The sequence below is a fragment of the Solea solea genome, chromosome 16 (assembly GCF_958295425.1).
Source record: "Solea solea chromosome 16, fSolSol10.1, whole genome shotgun sequence".
Lineage (NCBI taxonomy): Eukaryota > Metazoa > Chordata > Actinopteri > Pleuronectiformes > Soleidae > Solea > Solea solea.
This window is the reverse complement of record NC_081149.1, coordinates 25,718,495-25,742,494: the sequence shown is the minus strand read 5'-3', so window position 1 is coordinate 25,742,494 and position 24,000 is coordinate 25,718,495. Positions and strand designations below refer to the sequence as shown.

General features: G+C 42.1%; 1 protein-coding gene across 12 annotated transcripts in view; it reads right to left on the bottom strand.

Moving 5' to 3' along the window:
- The window catches only part of rbfox1 (RNA binding fox-1 homolog 1), a 118,546-nt gene that overhangs the window by 29,215 nt on the left and 65,331 nt on the right, over nt 1-24,000 (bottom strand). For 10 of the 12 annotated variants that reach the window (XR_009242473.1, XR_009242474.1, XM_058652477.1 and 7 more), the window contains 7 exons: nt 23,576-23,869; nt 17,214-17,360; nt 17,064-17,117; nt 13,941-14,033; nt 9,471-9,531; nt 5,146-5,199; nt 282-450 (listed from right to left, as the gene is read on the bottom strand). Coding sequence is in view for 10 of the 12 variants with exons in the window: in XM_058652477.1 (XP_058508460.1) it covers nt 282-450; nt 5,146-5,199; nt 9,471-9,531; nt 13,941-14,033; nt 17,064-17,117; nt 17,214-17,360; nt 23,576-23,869 (872 nt within the window). In the remaining 2 variants the exon portion in view is untranslated. The remainder of the gene's footprint in view (nt 1-281; nt 451-5,145; nt 5,200-9,470; nt 9,532-13,940; nt 14,034-17,063; nt 17,118-17,213; nt 17,361-23,575; nt 23,870-24,000) is intronic. The other 2 variants (XM_058652474.1, XM_058652481.1) reach the window with 2 other exon arrangements.

Genomic DNA, 24,000 nt, shown 5'->3' with positions numbered 1-24,000 from the left:
GCCAGATCTGCCCCTGGGGCTGGAAGGATGGGCACAGAAAATACAGGGCCTCCCATTCCCTCACCACAGTCATTGTCCATGAATTCATGTCCTGGAGCCTTCTGTTGGAAGTCAGGGGGAACTCAGGTTATCACTGTTACGTGAGACCTGAGACCTGCATGCATCATTCTACGGACTCTGAGCATGGAGTTGCCACACGTTGTAAGGCAAAGTGAGGAGAGGAAGACGAAGACGAAGCAACGACAACATGACTGACAGACAAGGAAAGAGAGGACGCTCACCCTCCATAAGCTGGGAGGTGAGGAGAAGGAGCAGCCGCTCTAAATGTGTTGTACACAGTCCGTCCTCGACCTCGTAGATGGGCTCCTCTGTACGACGCTGCTGCTGCTGCTGCTGCTGCTGCTGCTGCTGCTGCTGCTGCACTGGCTGCTGGGTACGGAAAACCTGGTACTGGAGACAGAGAAGAGAAAATGAGGCATCAGACCATTCTGACACTGAGGTGCAGCTGTGTGAGGTGCTCAGTGAGATGAGCCTCTCAATGGCTCTCGCCACATTTTGAGTGGTGTAGAGAGGAAGGCAACAAAGTGACAACTATAACAGGGGGAGGAGCCTGGGACAATGAGCCTGATTAAAGCTTGTATCAGTGAAGCACGAGTGCACGAAGACGGCCAGTTGCAAACTTTGAATGCAGTATCTGGTGTTTGACCAGAGCTGCAGTGGATACACAGACATGCTTCAAGGGTAACGTGGATGTTTGATTTCTCTAAGTGACACAGACTTACCAATCCAGGCAGCAGCTCACTTCAGTGAACTTCATTAAGTTCATCAAGTTCATTAAGTTCATTTCATTTTCTCTATGGTCTTTGGTACGGGAGAGTCAAACACGTCATTTTAGGTGAGCTTTTATAAAACAGCAAGAATGTCTTTTCCTGTTGGCAGCCATGTTTTCACTGATTTTCAAATACATTCCCAGTACATATAACGCTGCTCTCATCTGCTGTTAGAGTGGTGACCACTCAACGCTGCAGCACATCCTCTATCCCCATTCACACGCTGCCGGCGCTGCCGGCACAGCCATCAGGAGCAACATGGGGTCAACAAGTGTCTTGTTCAAGGACACATTGGCATGTATACTAGTGGAGCCGGGAATAGAACCCACAACCTTTAAGTTGAAAGACGACTTGCTGTATCACTGAGCTACCGTGTCAGTATCTCATACAACGAAACTGAAACAAAACCCCTGAACTATCCCTTTAAGAGTGGCCAGACCACTGGGCCCTAAAATCGCGGTGACAGAAGATGAATAGGAACAATTATCAGCCTCACTCCTCTCCTTGTCTCTCTTTGAGAAACTCTTGTCCTTTGGCTCAAACCCTCCATTTTTCATCAGGTCAATGAATGATTCACTGTTTCTATTAGCATTTTATTAGATCTCCTTTTGGAAGAGATGTATAATTAGGCTTGGAAATGGCACCTCGATCTCCTTCTCAACCTTCACTCACCCCAGCGCTCAAATGAAGCTTTGTGTCAGTCGCCCCATTAAGATTGATGATAAGTTACGAACAATATAGCACAATAGCTCCACTCCACTGCAACTCTCTCTCTCTGTTCCTTCTTTTTTTTACACCTGAAATAGGAGAACACTGACTATTCAAATGCTAATATTATCTAAAGGGAAGCCACTTTCAGAGTGCTTTGAATGTTACACAGTAACCCATCTTAAACAGTTCATCTAGCTACAGTCAACGTGTCCGGCTTAGGTTTCCTTCTATTGAGAAGCTGCTCCACTACACGTGTACATGTACATGTACATGTCCCTGTAATGCTGTTACAGGAAGAAGATGTGGAGCGTGCATGTACGGCACTTTAAAATAAATGCTTTATTTGTATAAGTATACATAACACCACTCGTGTTTCTACCTAAACTCGTGCCTTATATAATAATAATGACTAATGTCGCTTTTCCACTATATGGTCCCAGCTCAGCACGGCTCAACGCCAGACGGTTTGGTTGGTTTTCCATTCTAAAATAGAACCTGCTGAACACTGGGCCGGGCCGGGCCGGGCCGGGCCGGGACCACGTGCACCTTCGCGGAGCGAGTACTTGCAACGCAAACCTATTTTCAGACTTTAACCGGCAGGGTCGGGGTCAGGGTCAGGGTCAGGGTCAGGGTTGTTATTTCCACGATCCGATGCTGGCATGATTAGATGGAACAGTCGCCAAGAACAAGACACGTTACAACAAGGAAAGGGGGACGGCACTGACACTGCAAATCATCAGACCTGCCCGCTATCATGCGCTAACTACAACCCTGGTAATACTTACTCAAAATGTAACAAGAACCAAAAAACCCTTTTGTTTAATACATTTAGCAGCTTCAACAGTTTAAAACACACATTTCTTTCCCGACTAAGATGAGTGAAACACGTGGTTCCCATCAACCACAATATCTTTGCAGGGTGAGGCAAACATTTGTCTACATATGATAAATCTTGGTAGATATCTTGTAGCCTTGCTCAGTAACAGGGGTTAGCAGAGCATTGTGAGCATTGTGAGCACACTAATGAAAACCCAGTGGACACAATTACAACCTACATTGGTGTGCATGCTCTGAGTTGAGCTGGCTCTAGCAGGATAGGATCATTTTTATCCTTTCTCCCGAGTGTTGATTGTTGTACATGCCCCCATTTCTTTTCCGGCTTCTCCTTCTCTAGGGGTCGTCACAGCAGATGATCCACATATTTGATCTGGCAGAGTTTTTATGTCAGATGCCGTTCCTAACGCAACCCTCTCATTTACTCTGGCTTGATAGAGTGTCCAATTAACAAAGAACAGGGATTGGGTAATGGGTAACCCTCCCTTTACAAGCCCAATAATCCTTCCGCTTGGACATGGCCCGAGGGCAGTGCCCACAAATGAACTCACGAACCATGGTGCTTTTAAGACAGACAGACAGACAGACAGATAGACAGACAGACAGACAGACAGACAGACAGACAGATGTCGTTTATTTCCAGTCATTTCCATTTACTCATCTGTATTTTCCTGTCACAGTTATTATGGAGACACTTGCACATGAGTATTGTGTCCATATGTTGTATTTTTATGTCAGTGGATAAAAAACAAACTATGGCAACACAGAGGTAAACTATACAAGATCTTACTGATGATAACACATATTTTCTTGTTTGGCATACGGATGCAGGAGCCAGGATCAAACTGCTGACATTCTCTCTTAAGACATACGGTTGCACATTTCACACATTTTCCTTAACCATTAGTTGAATGAGTTAATAAACTCCAAATAGTAGGTAAATCATTTACAATAAATTATAGCAATGCACGTATTTTACATAATTCAAATGTTAAACACTGTATATTAGTGACACATAACTTACGTGAGCTTAAGAATAGAATAGATATTTAATGTCAATTCAAAACACACACTTTTCTGTTGATGAATTTGATTTGAATTTGGTTCTGGCTCTCTTTCAGATGTTTATCAATAGTCAAGTATACTAGTTCATAATAGTGAGTATAATAGTATCAGCAATAGTAAAACATCTAATAAATAAAACTATAATAATATAGCAAATATAGAGTATAAGACAAAGTCACTGAAAGCTGTGCAATAATAATGAATTAATAATGACTAATTACAAAAAGGCTAAAATGAGGCTGCAATGAAACTCTCTGTGATGTGACAGACAGATATTATATGACTCGACTAAACTGAACGTGAACGTGAACGTGAACGTGAACGTGCAGCTCAGAGGCCGCTTCTGCAGCCATTTTGATTTCTAATGATGTTAATGCTTTGATTGATGTTCACCCTCTTGGCCGTTGATGGTTAAGGACGTAATACATTCTTAATTTTAGCCACAGTTAGTTCTTAACATTGTCACTCACTCGACCTATTTGCCCGATGAGTCAGTGGTAACTTTGGCTTTCAGGCAGATGTTCTGCAGTAAAACGCACCTCACTGTGGTGAAGTAACAGTATGAACACTGTGTCCCCACACTAGCAAAAATCAACAACAATTTCCTGGTTAATTAAAATGTATAATGAATCCTTATAATTATAACACAACGTTTTTGGACACGACTTATTTAACATGTACACTGTAAATGTACATGAGTATTGTATTTGAAAATGACTGTCATAAATATACAGGAAGAATCTGGCTTAAGGTTTGTCAATAAATGACTTGTATTTGATATCATTTAAATCATCTGAATGTTTAATGTTGTGAAATCATGTGATTAGAACGATATCGCCTCTGATATTGAGCCAAATCATTCAACTGGTTTCTTTGTGAGGGAGGATGTAGCTTGAATCTTCACTTCTATCAAAACATCTGAACCAATTAACCAACATTGCAGCCTATTCATATCATAATAGCACAAATTAGCAACACAAAAAGGCTTGTACACTCTACACACACGCACACACACACACACACACACACACACACGCGCACACACACACACGCGCACACACACTCTACACACACACACACACACACACACACACACACACACATGCTGCAGTGGTGGTTTAGAATCTTGAAAGGTGAGACAAAGGTAAATCAATACAAAGCTATTTTGTAGGGTGAATTAGACAACCTCTGCCTGGAGAAAATCTAAATATTGATCTTCATTTTCCTAATATCTTTCATAGCTTTTAATATCCTTGAAGAATTAAAGTTCCTTCTCTCTGCCCTTTCCCTCATTCTCCGTCTCCTTCTCCTCCACCTCACTCTTTTATCTGTCTTTGTCCCTCTTATCACAATATCCAGGTATTCTTCACCTTAATGGCCGTGGTTAATGACAGACGGGGGGCTTGGATGGTGTTTAAGGGTGGGGGAGGAGAGGTGAGTGCAGGCAGGGACACGAGTGCAGGGACAGTAAGGGACAGTTTGTGTTTGTCTTGCAGCATAGATGAGCGTTTAGTGAGTCCAAGCATTTCTGCTCCGTAAACAGACTTTGCTGCTGCTGCTGCACGTTGCTTCAAAAGGAAGCTGGAAGGGAAGAAGGTGATGAAGGTTAAAAAGAAAATGGAAAAAAAAGAGCCCTGAAGAATGAGGAGTAGGAAGATAACGACAGAGCAGATGGTGACAAATGGAGAAGGGCATGTCCTCTTACCTGCATAGAATTCTGGGCTGTAGACAGCACTGACCACTGGATTTAACTTCCAGCCTGAAATAAGATGGACAGCAAGACAAAGACACAGAGGATGAGGAGGACGAAGAAACAGAACCGTGTTTAAGTCACTGTATGCTCAGTATATCCTCACTAAACCTTATCACAGACACGTGTTTACGTGTGACTAATTCCTCGTCCAGTCAACTTCATCTGCCATTAATAAAATAATTAATAAAACTGGTGAGTTCCAACTGTAATGGGAACTTGGAATTTCCAACTCACGCCTGGCGACATGTTGCTCGGCTGTTTGTGTGTCAAGCGTTGCTATCACTGCTAATGCTGACAATGGCGAGTCTGACATGTGTTTTCATCCTTGTTTTTCTGGAAGTGGTGAAAGTGATGTCACTCCTGATTTCTGCATTGTTTGTGTTCAACATCCACCGCCAGCGTGTCCATGTGGGCCCCAGAGAGATTACTGTATATTTGGGCTGACAATAAAGGTCCGAATAGGGTTTGTCAATGGTTTCCATGCTTACCCACTCCAAGCCCAGGTACTAAGTGGGCAAATTAAGCAGCTCCAATACGGTTTTACTAAAATGGGCCTCACATGGGAAGCTTGTGTGGGCAAACATGGATGGGACCACCATGGAAGCCATGGACAAAGCTGCTTCTCCTTGGGACCCATATTGATCAAATACACCTGTGGAATGATAGATACAGTCAGGGCGGTTTGATTTTTGCCCAAAAATAAAATCCTGATTTTCTTTCAAAACCCAATTTTCGATTATGATTTTTTTGTGAAACGACAAAAGGGAAAGAAATTAATTTAAATATGCTGTTTTTTTATTGAACATTTTGCAAACAATTTCCCTGGAGTGCAAACCTTGCTCTTTATTCAACAAAAAATAAAGAAAAATGAATGAACCTCTGGCTTTGCTCTATTATATCATCTTGTAGACCTCTTGTAAACATGTAAACAAAAAAGAAAAAAAGAAAAAAACCTCACTTTCAGACGGGGCATTTTGCTTTTCATCCGAAGTGTTAAAGTGGTTCCACTTCCACACAACAGACTTGCTCTTCTTTTTTGTGACGAAATCCAACGCCGACATGTTTGTTTACAATCTGCGGGGAGAACGCGCGACGGGAGGACGGAGGCGGAAATCACTACGGCAACAAAGCGCAGCCTAGATACAAGAACGGGGGTTGTCGTTCTCATTGAAGTCAGTGTTTAGAGGTAACTTTGGCACCATCTGCATTTTTGATGATAGTGAACAGGACTCTATTAGCTTTTTTACATCTGAACATGGGAAATCGTCCATATTGTTCTTTCCAGGCTTTGTCAGATGTCCACAGAAAAAAGTACAAGACACTAATATAAACATATTAGTGTCTAGTACTTTTTTCTCATAAATAATCTAAATCTAAATCTAAATAAAATAAAAGTTGGTGGTTGGTGAATTGTTAACAGAACTGTGGATTGATCTAAATTGCATAAGCTTATCAAAAACAACGCTACAGTACAACGCAATGGTGGATCAGTGGTAGAGTGAGTTATCTTCCAACTGGAAGATTATGGATTTGAACATTAAGTTGTACGACACAGACTCCAGGAGAAGAGTGGATGCAACGATGTTAACCTAATTTAACAAGTTAGTTCTGGGAGAGTTTGCTGTTTGAAAATCCAAACTATCCCTTTAAGGCCATGTTACACGAGAAAAACACTATATACATGCATTTAAAAGCAAGTTGTCATCAAGCTAAAGCCAAACACATTCAAATGTGTGACAGATTTTCTTAACAGCGCCACCATTTGGATAACAGGGAACACAGCACTTCAGCAGTTTAGACCAGACAAACCATGATGAGTTTTATTTTTGTAACTGCTAAACAGTTGAATAACTGCCAGATATGGAAAGTGAAAGTTATCTTGGAAAAAGGGGCAGAAGCACTCACTCACTGAACAACGTTTAACAATTCATCCATGAAGAAAGGCCCTTTTTACGACCGGGTCGCCAACCTGGGTCTTCTTGCTTCAAAGGCAAGAGTGCTAACCACTACACCCACCGCATGGCCATCAAACAAAATAATCTTAATGTCTTTTGGACTTATGTTTGTCCAGAACAGCAAACAGTTTGAGCGTCTGGAACGCCCACTAGAATGCTGAGATGCCAACGTGTCTCCATCTGTGCTTTGTGCAATAACATGGTTGGGATAAATGTACTGACTCAGCTGTCGGCTATGAGAAGCTACAGCGTACCTGAAACACAGGACCATGGGGCAGGACAGGTCATCACTGGGCTGCCTGAGCAGTTTAAATGATGTTCTGCTTAATAACGTTTCAGCGTGATCTGAGAGAGAACATCCTTAGACACTTCATTTAGACTGCATTGATGCTGGATGGACCAACAACAAATCTTCCTATAGTGAAGGATTGTCATGTGTCAAGTATGAAATGTTCGTCTGTCTTTGCTCATCAGAGGAAAGAAACATAGAGCCTCAAACCTGTGGATGTGAATGAAACTCACCAGTTTTTTATGTATCCATCCTACTGCAGCTTTAATCTGCCTTTAGGGGGCAGATGATCAAAGACAGAATGTCTCAATTCTACAACGAAAGCCTTCAGGGATCAGCTGCCACCACCGTTCTCTATGGTGAGGATGTCTGTGATGATGAACGGTACTTGGATTAAACCCAACAATTGGTCTGATGACCACAAGGCTCAATAACGTTACTCTCATGAGACCAACAAAGCATCCTTCATCTTGTCAACCTCACAGTGTAACTAAAGCTTTAAACCACTTTTCAGTTGTAAACCAGTGTGTATGAGTCTCCAATAATGTGTTGGTCCAGCACGCAGCAGCAGCAGCAGCAGCAGCAGCAGCAGCAGCAGCAGTTTCCATTCACAGAGCATTACTGGACACTTTGCTAAAGCTGTGCCAGGAAACTCTCCTGAGAGTGTAAAGCTCCTTTTCTCTCTTGACCCTCAGAAAAAATTGCAAACACTAGAAATGAGTCACATGTGAGGAAATATTTGATCTGGGTGTGTGACTGCAGGAGCTAGCCGAGGAGAAGAAATGAAATATGAATATATATACATCATAGCATGGTCAGTTAAACCTGTGTGTGTGTGTGTGTGTGTCTACATGTCAATCATTCCTCTGACCAACCAGAATTGCTTTCACTGAATTCATTGTGTGGTGTTTGTATGTCTGTAACTCAGTCAAAGTTTGTGAGTCTGCTGGACCAAATGCATGATTGGGTTTGTAAGTCAATAATCTATCAACAGACAGATGCTTACTTAAGCCCAGTTACATGCCTTTTGCTTCTGTTAGACCACAATCAAAGTCAAGTCACAAAAAAAGAGAAGGGAAAAACCCAGATGTTTGCGACTTCTCGACTGGAACGCGATAAACACTCACTTCCTGTTTCGACTTGCGATGTAAATCAAACACAACATTAGCCAAAAGTTGGTTTAAAAGCCAAGAATCCGACCGACTCACTCTCATGAGTTCCTGAGACTCACCACCTGACTGTGGTGGCTACGCTCTCGGCCTCTTTAGAGTTTCCTTTAAGTATCTTTCATGTTATTACATTACATGTTACCTGTTTACCCTCAATAACACCAAGTCTCCTTGCTCTCAGCATCGCCTCAACAGCCACCTGTCACCATGGCCTGCTTCACAGCAGCCATAAACCTCACCATCACACTTCACTGCACCACACACACACACACAACCTATATCTATTTGCACTGTTGTAATAATGTCACTGTTGCATGCGTCTGCTTCTGGGTCCACCAAGGAGACACAAAGTAACAAGAATGAGATACGTATGAATGGACTATGAGCAGCGGTGTCAGCTGACCCCAGGACAGATCACCAGTCCATCACAGGGCCACATAGAGACGAACAACCATTTGCTCCATATACTGGATTTCATTAACAATTTCAAGCCCCTCCTCCTCTAGTGTTGGTGACTCTGCTCTCATTGGGATGTTTTTTTAGAGGTTGCTTTAACATTTTCTTGTTCTTGACACAATTATTTCTCCATCTTGGCCAAGTGCATAATCTCAGAAAACAATGAAAACAATGACAAACTGGGTTTTTAACTCTGTTTTTAACTCTGTTCAACAACCGTGGAGCGAGTCTCGAGCAGCTTTCGTATACATCCAACATGGCAGCTGTCTTTGAGAGTGGGCTGCTCCACAGAGCTCCACAGAGCTCCACAGAGCTCCACCGTCACACAGATCATTGGTCTGACTGGTTGTAGTTGTAATATTTAAAGAACTGATCAACATGAATCTGTAAACATGCACACGGCCTTACCATTTGCATAAGGGTTGACTGTCTTCTTATTTGTCATCACTCGGGCTGTTGCATTGTTGACCTGCAGTGGGTGAAGAGAGAACTCCATAAGTGATAGTACATGTATGCGTGCTGCACATGTTGGAGTACATGTAGTACATCTGCATGCATAGTTTCTCAGTGTTGTAAACAAAGGACGCAGTACAACACCCATGTCACTTCAGTGTTTTCAAAACTGCATTCAGAACAAATCCTTTTTCTTTCTTATTTGCATATTTTTATATTACAACATGTTCCAGCATGCACTCCCAACTCTTGTGACATTTCAATAACATACAGACAACAGTCAAGTAACAACAGATGCGCGTGACAAAATGATTTTTCAGAAATGTATACATGCATGCAGTGGAAGGGGGGGGGGGGGGGGGCAAAGACAGTGGGGTAAAGGGAGAAGAAACCATGTCAGGAGCATTATGCAACATTCAGACAACCTTAAAACATGAGAAGAACTGTCGTGACCATAGCAACACAAAGCGTTCACCAAAGTCATTGCAACAAGAGATAGAGATAAAGCCAACTAACTGAATCGACCAATCAGACCATTCCAAATTCAAACAACAGCTGGGGGGGGAGTGCATTATCTTCTGAAGTAACATAAAAGAAACGAAAGAATTCATGTGTCAGTCAGTATCGCTCGCACACGCAGCTTCAGGAAAACACTCGGTGAACGCACAATCGCAGGAAAACACGTCAACATCAACTCAACCACAATTCAAAAAGAAATGGAAGTGACTTTGAGCGTTGCAAACGTTCCAAAGAGAGAGGAGGAGTGAGAGGAGGAGTGAGAGGAAATGCTCGCCCACACTTACCATTCCCAAACCTTTAGGCCCCTCCCACTTGCGTGTGAACTGTTACTGTGGGATGTTGGACAGGGGGCCTTACACAAGCTAGCGTTGGAAAGACGGCGGGGGGAGGAGGGGATGAAAGAGGAATAAGCAGCGTCTTACTCAGGTGTAATCGTTCCACTGCACAAACTCTCTTCAGCAGGCATGACTCCGCCCAGCGGGTGTGTCCATGTGGGCGCCATAAGGGTTTTATTTGGGCTGTCAATATGGGTCCCATGATTTCCATGGTGGCCCCACTCATGTTTGCCCACATGAGCTTCCATGTTATTGAAATGGGACCCGGATAATTTACCCACTCAGTACCCAGGTGAAGTGGGCCACCATGGTTTGGGCCACCATGGACACAACTACAGACTAACCTGCTTTGGACCCATATACTCAAATATAAACCATATGTGGACCTCATGGACAGAAGGGACACATAACATCATGTTTTTCAATGAGCTGTAATAAAATAAATAAATAAATGACGTCCAAACGCTCCCTGACCCAAAGCTTTAGCACCTGTGTTACTATTACACTGATTTTAAATGATCTTATTTGAGTGTGGATATACGAAGCAAAATCATTTCTGCTCATGAAGATCTGTTGGATCATGACAGGAAATTGTGGCAGAGCGAAATGGAGCTTTTAGTTTGTTGTCAGCTTTAGTTTAAATGCACGAAGAGCTGATGTGGGTTTGCAGCATCAACATAATTACTAACTGCAGTCAAAGGGCAAACAAAAGGAAAACATTCAGTCAACTGCAAAACCACAAATTAGAAGGGCCGTGACCTGACGGAACCACAAGGTAAACATTATGGAGGATTGAGGATTATTATGAAGCCAGATGAAGGACGAACTTGTCAACTTCCAAATCAACAGTTGCTGTGGTTTCATCCAACATGTGAATTTTGTACATGGGCGAGGAATCCTGGATGAAAATGTGATAATCACATAAATCCAAATGTCACATAAAAATGTATGTGCTTGGCAGATGTGGATTAACTGATCAATTTAAAAAAAAAAGTGATCAAAGCTGATCAGATATTATTTTGCATTTTCTTTGATCAAATGACCAGAGACACACTTTAAAAATATGATTACGTTGGATGAAAACACTGTGAATTACAAGCCCATGAACAACTGACACAAGGAATGTAGGTCAAAGTAGGGCTACGGGCGATACGGCAGCACATGTCCAACAGATCCTCAACAGGTGTTCATATTATTCAGAAAATATATGGATGCCATGTAAATACCACATGGTCAAATAAGTGTAAGAGTATTACAGCTTTTGTAAGTTATTTTATACCTATGAGTACAATAGGTGAAGTCACTGCCTGGTGTGAGGGACTCACCAATGAAACATAGCAAAGTGTAAAATAGAAGCAAACCCAAAAGGAGGTTGACTATAATATGTTAATGCCCCAATGTTCAGTGTCAGTTCTGTCATTATAAATGACAGAACTATAAATTTCCTTTCAAATAGCAGAAGTAGATACTAGATAAGGGCTCGAAAACTCACATGACCTGGGGGCCGATGAACTTCTGGTCTAGTAGTCCAATGGTTCAACATTAAACTACTAAACTTACTATTAAACTACGCTGCTACCATGTGTCACTTCAAACTACGCCAAAAGGGAATAGTGGCTTCCAGTTCATGTGTTTACGTGCATCAGCCCACAGGCTGCAGTCAGACTACAGTCAGACTACAGTCGGGCTACAGTCAGACTACAGTCGGGCTACAGTCGGGCTACAGTCAGACTACAGGCAGGCTACAGTCAGACTACAGTCGGGCTACAGTCAGACTACAGTCGGGCTACAGTCAGACTGCAGTCGGGCTGCAGTCAGACTACAGTCAGGCTACAGTCGGGCTACAGTCGGGCTACAGTCAGACTACAGTCAGACTACAGTCGGGCTACAGTCAGACTACAGTCGGGCTACAGTCAGGCTACAGTCAGGCTACAGTCAGGCTACAGTCAGGCTTCAGTCGGGTCTAACTTTAGCAACTTTAGCCTGCTGGGAAAAGACGACTTGGACCAATCACTGTGCTCGTTTCCAGCCCGGCGTCAAACACACGTGTAGAGCCAGAGAGAGTGAAGAAATCCATTTGATCTCTCTCGGTCCATTTTGATAGTCTGGCTATTTGTCTACGGGAGGACGACGCTGAACACTGTTCCAGCGCTAAATACACCGCGCACACGTGTGTGTGTGTGTGTGTGTGTGTGTGCGTGCAGTTAATAAACATGACGTCCGATGAGGATACTGACAGGGAGAGAGAGGACAGCAAACCTGAACAGAAGACAATAGAAGTCTGTTTAAGAGTTATTTCTGTCACATTAAATCCTGTCAGGTTTAAAGCGTTAAATACGGGTTTTTTTCTTCTTTTCTTCTTATAGAGTTTTTGTTTTCTTCATTGTTTATTTGTTTGTTCAAGATCTGACACAGAAGTGAGTGGCAAAGTGATTAGTAAGCATGTGAAAGAGACACATTCATGAAATCTATCTAAAAGACCACACCTGGGTCCCAGGACACATTACATTACAAACCTAGTAACATCACTGTGTTTGTGAGATCACTTTAGATAGTTATATATATATATATATATATATATATATATATATATGTAGATAAGCAAGATCGAATGAAAGCTCTGAAAACACCTGCATCTTCACTTTTCAACATTTATGACCTGATTATATGATATAGACCTTATGAAGCACAACAAATATCTTCCAGTGATGAAAAGTGTGGATTGAAACCTTCAAATTCAAGTAAAATTTCCTTGTCTTTACAAAATCAATAAACTATAGAATTTCCACCAGAAGAAAAAAAGGTAAAACTTGGCCATGAAAATAAAAATATCCTCAAAGTCGAAATGATGAGATAAAAGTCAAAGGCCGACGGTAGCTCAGTGGTAGAGCCAGTCATCTTTTAACTCTAAGGTTGTGGGTTAAATTCCCAGCTCCGATAGTCTACATGCCGGTGTTTCCTTGGGCAAGACACTTAACCCCACGTTGCTCCTGATGGCTGTGCCGGCAGCGTGTGAGTGGGTGTGAAAGACGCTGTATGTAAGTGTGAGTGAATGAGTGAATGGGTGAATGGGTGAATGGCAAAACTGTAGTGTACAGCAGCTTTGAGTGGTCATCAAGACAAGAAAAGTTTCATATAAATACAAATCATTTACCATAATTATGAGATAAGACGTGTGCAATGTTTGTAATGGCCCTTTCAGTAACAATGGGAATTATTCTCACTCACTCATTCATTCATTCATTCATTCATTCATTCATTCATTCATTCTCATAATTTTGACTTTTTATCTCATAATTTCAATTTACTTTCAGGGTATTTTTATCATCAAGGTTAAGTTTGAGCTCTTTTTTTCTGGTGTAAATGGGCGTTTCCATAATAAAAGGATAATGATAAACAAAAATCTGTCACATAGAGAAATGTTGGACGGTTAATGAGACGTCCCAGGGAAAGGAAAGTGATGAGACGTGGTTTGATGGCAGGATGAGTTGTGGCAGCAGACTGTCAAACACTCTCACACACAAAAGCAAACACAGATAAACACAGAGGGGGAATATTTGAGAACATGCACCTCTATTTTACGACCTTCTACCACGGTGCCGTGTAACTTCTCTCTGGCTCTGTCGGCGTCCACACTGTGCTCGAATGTTACGAATCCAAAACCCTGCAAGCAACATGAAAGAGGAACAGAGGAACAGAGGAACATGCATGTTATTCAGTGAACAGTGATGATGAACATGAAGAGTCACATCAAAGCACATGAGAGACAACACTGCTGAACAGTCCGAGCATGGGTTTCTGATCTGAGACGGATGACAGGGTGAAGGTGAACGTTCTCTTTGTTTACAGCCGTGGACAATAACAACCAATCAGAGCCTGGTGTAAACCAAAAACACCTGTGAAGGTATGAAGTTTCATAAATGCTCTACAGAACGAATGTGCTCACATTCCCACAGAAGTCTCAAGTCTTCCAAGACGTGAGTAAGCTGTAATGGCTGCTGGTGTCATGGTCAGGTGTCCCAACATGTTTGTACAGTAGACAAGGATGGAGGTCATGTGAGTTCATGAAGGTCAAATCATGTATAAAGGACTGATGTTCTGAATCACACATGTGCTCACTCTACATGTCTGTTCTCAACACAGGCTCCAGGGCCGTCGTCACTCTTCTGTGGGAGCAAAAACTCCCCAAACACAGAGTAACCGTATATTTAGCCACGCATGCTAATGGGTGTGGTTTACTCTAGAGTTTGTTTTTTTTTTGTTCCGTCTTCTAGAATCTCAGTTCAGAAGCATCACCTTTGGTTGATGTCTGTAAAGGTTCCAGTGATCCACACTACCTCATCATGTTAGAAGCCCAAAAAAGAGTCTTGGCTTTAATTCTAACTGCACATGCATGTCCCGAGCACCAGGAGGCAGTTTTCACTCTGGTTTTAAACCAAAATACCTTCTTACAATGAAAACATAGTCGTAGAGATTAAGCCTCAGAGGCTTGTTTAGTTCTGACTGACTTTTCTGTGAGCTGATGACCAGTCACCCAGTCACCCACTGACCCACTGACCCACTGACCCAGTTCCAGGTGCAGGTTTCACCCTAGTTTAGAAGTGAATGAGTGTGTGGCGTTAATATGTCAATCCCTGAATGGAAATATGGATGTAGTTTACCAGTTTCTTCCTGAAGCCAACCAGGATATGCAGATATATTGAACAACCACCAGGGGGCCACTCTGCTGGTTTCAAAAAGAAGTCAGTTTGAATGGAAGAGTCAAAGAGAAAATGATTGATAACATCTGTAAAGACTCTCCTGAACGTCAAGTTTGGAAATCCTTTTTCTGTTTGGAGGAAAATAAGTGAGAATATGAGTGGACACCAGTGTGATTGACAACTGCTATTGTGCTTGTGAGTGCTGTCTCTGAACACGGTCCCAAGTGTCAACATGGTGCCGGCCAGTTCTGATTCTTATGGATGAAGTCAAGACCAGTTGGAACAAAAGATCGCAGACAAAAAGAGAAAAACTAAATTCAGGCCTTTGCTTTTGTAATGTGTCTTGTTAAAAATGTGAAGGCTGGTACTCATAACAGAAACATTCTTAACCAGGAGCCAGTAAATCCTGGTGTAGTCCAGGTCCTGAAGGATTCTGGATCTTACATTGCCTTTGAAATGGGACAGCCTCTAATGAAGTCAGTGTAGGAAATTCAATGAACCAAAACACTGAGGGGGAAATGAACGTGTTTGTGACATGTAATGTAATGATCTCACAGGAACATAAGGACTTCAGCTTTATATAAAACAGTAGTATTACACACCAGAGAAGACCATTTTAATATACCTGTACTGATCAGCCATGTCTGTGTCGTGTTAATGTAATGAGTGGAAATTGTATTTATATACTTAACATTGAGCATCAACATTTTATAATCAATATCAAAACCTTGTTGTCCGTAAATGTGATTCATCACCGTGTTCTTGTCCTATAATGGTGCAGTAGTCAAGTCTATACAGGAGTTTATGACTTTATGACTTTATGATCATGTGCTCTCAAATGCTCCTGTTTGGCCCAGTTAGAGGCAGAATCCTCGTTATCATTCACATTCACTAACCACACAAATAAACAATGATTGTTCCTTTAAAAGTTCAGTGTGTCACATTTATTGAAAGAAAGTGAATATGCTACCCATGAATCAGCTCAGCTTCCTCTAAGATGTCGTCAAACATGTATGTGTGAGTTGTATTTACATTTCAACACTAAACGCGTGCTCCAGAATCAGCTGTTCATCACAGGTGACAGATGGTCTTACTTTCATTCTTTAGTTGACAAATAACTCGTTTTACATCATGATCACGTATCATGAACTTCCAGCGTTCCCTGACGAGCTCGGGAAAAGGAGGAGGAGTGAGTGAGTGGCAGAGTCGTCTGCGGTGGATGTATTTGCAGGGTGTGACGACAGTGGTGCTGCTCCGCTAGCGTCACACGTGCTTCAGTTGTTTACACCTGGTGTGTGTGTGTGTGTGTGTGTGTGTGTGTGTGTGTGTGTGTGTGTGTGTGTGTGTGTGTCCTGTTCACCTGCTACGTTTAAAATAGTCATAAAACACACCTTTGAAATATTGAACTGTATTAAAATAAATCTGAGTATGAAGCTGCACATCCATCAGTGCAGACCCTGTAGAGTAGATGCTGAAATGTACAGTGAAAAGTCATTTTCAACTGAAACCCAACGATGCTACACACAGACATGTCTGAATGTTCATGCTCTGCATTTCTGTGTGCTGTCATTTTGAAGCCTTTGGTTTGGTGTTTTGGCTGAAGGTCCCAGGTATGTATGTGCACCTGGGACCTTCAGCCAAAACACGCTTCAACTAAGGGTATTTGTGTTCAAAAACATGCAGATAGGGAATGAGGTTAATCAGACACTCTAAATAGGCTGTGATTGGTTGTATGTCTCTTGACCTGTCCAGGGTGTACCCTGCCTTTCACCCTATGCCCCTCATGTGGAGTATAAAGTGGCAGAAAATGGATGGATGGATAAATCAAGTGAGAAGTAGACGTTCTGGACACACTCTATGGGTGAAGGCCCAGAGCAGGCAACGACTGTTTGGTTATTTGAGAGCTGAAGATTACAGTTATAGTGGAAGTTATAGTGAGTGAATTCTGATGATCGAATGCAGCAGAACAACAGCAGAGTTTAGTGACCACGTACCTTTGAACCACGCTCGTTGAAGATGATTTCCACATCTAAGATTTTGCCAAATTGCTGTAAAGAAACAAAGACATTTTTCCATCTCTTTCAATGTTAGACATCTTTGTTAACCCAGACGTACAATATAGAACCACCAGTTCATGCACTTACGCCAAACATTTGCCTGAGGTCTGGGTCTCTGAACCTGAAGGGGATGTTGGAGACGTGAAGTCTTTTGGGCTGGGCCTTGCTGTCTGTGCTTTCAGGTGCAGTCTGTGTTGTCGGCTGACTGTCTGTCTGCGCGGCGTCATCTGTCTGCTGGAAAACACACACATGAGTATATGTTGTGTTTATCAGAGAGTCTCTACAGCTGCTGCCACAGCATCTATTACGACTGACAACTGGTAACAACGTATGAAATTACAAAGTCTGCTGCCAATAACTTGGAGACATTTGGGAAACAGAAGCGTTCTACAAATGCAATTCAAGTATTTTGGTATCAATGAGAATGACAACACAACGTGTGAACAACAACGTGTGAACAACATGTGAACAACAACGTATGAACAACAACGTATGAACAACAACATGTGAACGACATGTGAACAACATGTGAACAACAACGTGTGAACAGCGTGGCTGCTCCGGGCAGAAACGTGTTCCTAATGATACATAACATAAGAAAGGGAATGTCCATTTTTAAGCGACCAGGTTTAAATTCCTTGCACATCTACACATCTGTTCTGCACTTTTTACCCACATGTTTACATACTGCACATATTTTACACATCTCGACTATTATACTTTACTTATACACTGTCAGTAAAATCTTTCAAATCTTATGGTTTGTCCTCAAACAGGCAGAGCAGACTTAAGACCAGAGGTGACTGAGCCTTGGCTTTAGAATATCCTGCCCCGGCACAGATGTGCACAGACTCATTTTTACAGATTTTTAATTCTGTTTATGTAAAAACGTACTCAGTTATAATGCTGATTGTGATTAACATAACATAAATTAACATACATGATAGACGTTTACAGCAAAGTTCATCACATCAGTGTCTTTTAAATAGAACTGTCAGAGCAAAGTGCTGAAAGAACCAAAGACAGATCTGTGCTCAGCATCAGCCAGCACACTTTCCAAGAGTCAGCACTAAAATGACACAGCATGGAGCGACTCAGGACAGTATTACAGTCGGCAAAGCACTTTGTGAAGACGCAGCAGGCGTCGGCAACAGTGTTTCTCAAAAAGTGGGTCACGATGGAGCCAAATTTATCCCATTTATCCTGGGAGACATTGTGTTCAGCAGTGCTGCAGGACCACAACTGAAGTCAGTGGGTTTGACGTCTGCAAGTGAAACTGCAGCTTCACACGGCTACAGCTCGGTGAGAGAGGGGACAGAGGAACAAAGTATACTCCACACACACACACACACACACACACACACACACACACACACACACACACACACACACACACACACACAGATTTCAGAGCAGTAAATTCATTTATCAAACGTTCATACAGCAGAAAAGAGGACGTACACTCGTTTCCATGCAAAGATCAGCTTTTATCAACATGGATAAAAACTGGACAACTTGTATATTTAGATTATGTCCAACAATGATTTAAACTTCAAGCACACGCCGCTCCTGTTATGACACTGTTAATAAGAAGTTCATAGATCATCTGCCTTATAAATATTGTTTTATAATCAAAATAAAAACTGGAGACACTAGAAACAAACACTACACTCTGGCGAGAATGGGTGAACGTCATGATTATTCCAGACCATAATAATGCATTGGACAGATCATCTTTCCAGTCTTATTTTATATCAATCAGATTTTACCCGGTATTAAAATGACAAACTAGTAAACTGATAAACTGGGATAAACTGGGAGAAACTGGGAGAAACTGGGCCGTGACAGAATAATGCAGCTCTCTATAACATGTGTGGACTGATGTCACAATGTCTCAGAGTCCTTCAGAGGCTACTGATACTGATACTGATACTGATACTGAGGGCTGGTGATTGATGAAAGGGCAGTTTAAAAAGAGAGCAGTTTAAAAAGAGAGCAGAACACAGCTGTGAGACTGTGACTAACATTATCAGAGTCTAATCAAACACACACACACACACACACACACACACACACACACGGGGTCACAGCAGCAGTCAGTGTTTGTCCTTTAGCTCCCAGTGTGAGTGAGATCAATAGCTGTTACACATGTGACAGTCAACACTCCACTGTATCCTGTGTGTGTGCGTGTGTGTGCGTGTGTGTGTATGTGCGTGTGTGTATGTGCGTGCGTGTGCCAGCATGTGTCCAGCAGAGTGTAACATGTGAGTGTAATATAATGTGGACACATGGAGAGAGGAGCGCACATACAAACACATGTGTACAGAGCTCCTCGTCAGCGTCCACATACACAAGCAAACATCTGGACTCATGTGTGAACTGAGGTCTGAACTCAGGTTCATTCACTGTAATGAAAAGGCTGGCTGTCTAACACCTCTCATTAACAACCATGAGAGACAAGAGTAGCTGTATAGCCTTTGTCTTACCTCATGTTTCTCAAACTGTGGTATGTGTACCACTAGTGTTACGTGAGCTTCCTCTGGTGGTACTGTTGGACTGTAGATACCAGGGTATGTGATGAGAGTGCAGCTGAGGACGTTTGACCAGATTTATTATTGGCCTCCTGTGATAAGTGTGCAGCTGACTTAGCTCGGCCTATTCACACCACTCTATTAGTGTTAACGTTAACGTTAACGTTGATGATAATGGTGTCACTTTGTCAGCTGGTGCTGACCTGAAGCTGATTACATGGTGCACACACCTGAACCCTGGGGTTTGTTTGTGAACCACGTCTTCACTCCACTGCTGCCTCCATCACTAACTTCAAATGTGTTGTTTTGTGACTTTGGTGCTTGAAAGCGTTCCTTCAGGTGTATATACGTATATATATATATATATATATATACTGTATACCCATAGCACTAAATTCATTCCACCTGGTAAATAAATGCATTGAAATATTCAATGACAGTTGACGTCAGAACCTTCTGTGATATTATGGAGCTGAAATTGACTGCTGGCACACACAGCTGAAGCATATTGAAGTGAGTGAAGCTCAGCATCCCAGATGCAGAGAGACACGTGGCTGAGAAAATGAGGAAAGTAGTTAAATTAAAGTAGTGAGGGGAAGGTTTGATGATGTTCTGAGCAGCAGAGCTGATGACACTTCCAGATGTACATCACGCCTTCATCTCTCTGCCAACATGCTTTCATGCCTCAGTCTTTCCTCTGGTCGAACGACTTGGAGAGTTACAACAAAAATATCAACACTCAGCTCATAAACAAGGCTGCGTTTCATGTGAAGCAGATTACTGGTGTATTGAAAGATTAAAGAAGTGGAAGAAATGTGAAAGTACGATTGAGAACCATTGATACTCAGAAAGAGCTTTCAGTTTTCAACTGTGACAACAGACCTTATATAAACACTGGGGTTGGGGTGCTTGCAGGGGAACTGCAGTCTGATATACATATATATTTATAAATATGTATATGTATATGTATATATACATATATACCTATATATGTATATATATGTATATATAGGTCTAGGTTGAAACTGTATTGCAGTGAGTAGTTGTTCAAATGTACACCAACTAAATGGGACGCCCTTTCAAAGAAGCTCCCGTCGGAAAGACAACTTTGCTCTCACACGCCCCAAGCATAGCTACACACCTATGATAGACAGAGAAAGTTAGAAACTCAGAGAAAGAATAAGCACAATAGCTTTCTCTCTCTCAACCCTGAAACTAGCTCAGTCTGTACAATAATAATAATAATAATAATAATAATGATCACATTTGTTAGTGTGAAAACGCTAATGCTTCTTCTTCTTCTTCTTCTTCTTCTTCACACGACCTCTCTACCCTAACAACAATCCAGACACCTTACAAGAACACGTAAAACAGAGGGGTGTCGGACTAAGTGGTAAAATGGGACTTCAGACTTCAGGATAATCGAATGAAAAGCTGTAGTTGGGCCACAGTGGAACATGTGGCTAGCACTATTGCCTCACAGCAAGAAGGTTACATCCCGGCCTGGGCCTTTGTGTGTGGAGGGGTTCTCTCTAGCTTCTCTGGTTTAATCCCACTGTTCAAAAACATGCAGAACATGAGGAACACTAGACATTCTAGAGTGTGAGTATGACAATGAATGGCTGTTTGGTGTATGTCAGCTGGTATTGGCACCAGTGCCCCCCACGACCCTCATGTGGACGATAAAGCAGTAGAAGATGGATGGATGGATGATGGCTGGATGGATGGATGGATGGATGGATGACTTCCTGTTCACATCCTCAAAAAGCATCAAAAAATAAAGTTGCCTGGGAAAACAAGAGCGCAGCTAGGAAAGGGTGGAGAGTATTGATTGTGTAGGTTGCTGCACAGCCTGCTAAGGCTTTCATTTATTATTATTATCATTATTATTATTATTATTATACACAACAGCTTTTTATACTTCACATTCATCACGTTTTAACCATTCAATGCTGTAATGACTTCCAAAAACGACAAATTCAATATAGCACTAACCCTAACCCATTGCAAGTTGCATCGGATAAAAGTGTCTGCTAAATGAAATGTAATGTAATGTAATATGATCATTATTATTATCATACATATCATCACCATTATTATTATGTTATAATTAAAAGTGGATATCAGTATAATATTTATCAACAGTCTCTGCTGCTGCTTATATTTATGACATCATAGTTGTATAAACATGTCATCACTGACTCTGTGAACTGTCCTGAATAATCTTGTAACTTGATACAGTTGTAGTGTATCTGCTCCTGTCTCTACCTCATCTCCCTCTCCCCCCTCCTCTCCTCTGTCTCCCATGTTTCCTTTCACCCCCACCGGTGGAGGCAGATGCTGGTTCTGGCAGAACCTGGTTCTGCATGTTTCAGGAGAACAACGTTCCTGCTGTGTTAGAGTGAACAAAAAGAACCAGACAAAAATGCCACAGTTCTGATCTTTGGAATCTCCTCAATGATTTTCTGATCGATTACATTAGATTTAATTTGAAGCTGCCCATTTGTTGGCAAATAATGAATTACATGATAATTATGCAATTCATTATTTAATTATGAAATAATGAATTACTACTGGGGTCTGATTTCCTTTCCAAATGAGATGCCTAAAATGGCCTCTATAGAAACATTAGGCAATGTTGTGATGTTCGGTGTCATGTGCATACACCAACAAATCAATGCATAAGCACTGATTTAATGCATTATCAAACTATAGTGCCCATTTGAAGAAATGGAATAGTTATCATACACTTACACTTTAATATTTAATATAAATGTATTTAACCTAAGGCTTTGCATTTACACATTATGTTGTGTATTATTTGAATTGTTACACTGTTAAATGTGACTTTTTCTGCAGAGAAGGTGGCAACCCTGTCCTCAGTGAACATGTTTTCTGGATGGTGGCGTGTTAGATGAGCCTTGATTTTATTGTTCTAATACAGCGCATTGCAAATCTCATGTCACTGCGTTAGCTCTGACACGTTATCTCTCGCGTGCCTTCATGTTCCCTGTGTTTGTACGACACACACTCCGTGTGTCATAATCCCGTCCTTCATCCTCTTGTTGAAAAGTCCAAAATAACTTGCTGTGTTTGATGTTCCCCTCTTGCATGCATCAATTTGAAGTTTTTGTGAGGTGAAAATCGACCCACTGATGACATCACTGTCTCTTATTATGCTCGTGGTACCATCACATTTTACATTTATATTGCACATTGAAGATTGAACCATCAGTCTACCTTGTTGGCTTCTAGGCTTTGGGTTCTAAGTCTGAGTGTAGAGTAACAACAGACTCTTTTCATCCTAATCTCAAAGTTTGATTACTATTGGTTATACTCTATCGATTTTATTTAGGCATATTCCTCAAAACAGACACCACATACCACTTTGGTGTAAACCAGTGTGTATAATGTTATTTGCTGATCCAGGTGCAAATCTTCACAGTTCTGTTGTTGTGATAAAACCCAGGACATCTACTGCCTCTCTGGTCAAACACCAGCGACTCCATTCACACTTTGCTTATCGCTTTCTTAGTCCACTCGTGTTTGACTGTACAGGGTTAGTGCTGTCCAATCAGCACAAGGCCCACTGTCCCAGATTCCTCCACCCTTAAAAAATGCCTGATCTGTCGCCTTTCTACAACTCAGTCAGATTTCGCTACTAGACCACGCCCCCTGCGCAGCTCCACACTTGGCTCTCAGCCCACTGCTTGGCATTTCTCAAAAACAGGCATCGAGCATCAGAAGAGGGGGCTACGAGAAGGGGATTGAGGTTGAAGAATATTGGTCATCAGCTAATAAAACTGCAAGTATCAAGTATCCATCTACATATGCAGTTACTGTTATATTGGGAGGGAGGGACAGAAAACTGAAGAAAATACAGTACAGTAAGCAATAGCTTTTCCCATAATGCCTTACTGTGGCTGTGCCGGTGACTATCTGACTGCCGGAGTCTGAGCCGCCTGGTTCACTGTGGCTCTGCGAGGACTGGTACATGTTGAGTGGATGTTCACTGACAGAGGCCTGGACTCCAGTGTAGTCCTGTGGTGCTGCCGAGTGCTGGTGTGGATGTGGATGGGCGTGGGGATGTGGATGGGGGTGTGAAGCTGTGAACTCAGCTGGAATGCCGTTCTGGGGAGTAGGGGCAAACTGGGCTGATTGGTATGCCTGGGCCATGGATGGGTCCGGTGGTGCCGGTGTGTCCTGGTTACCCTGAACAAACACAGAGATGCTTTCTTTAAACATCAACACATCTTCCCTGAAGGTGGAATCCACACATTCTATTACCCAACTTAACATTCCCAAGGGTAAGACGCTAAGTACGACAGCGTTTGTTTGCCTCT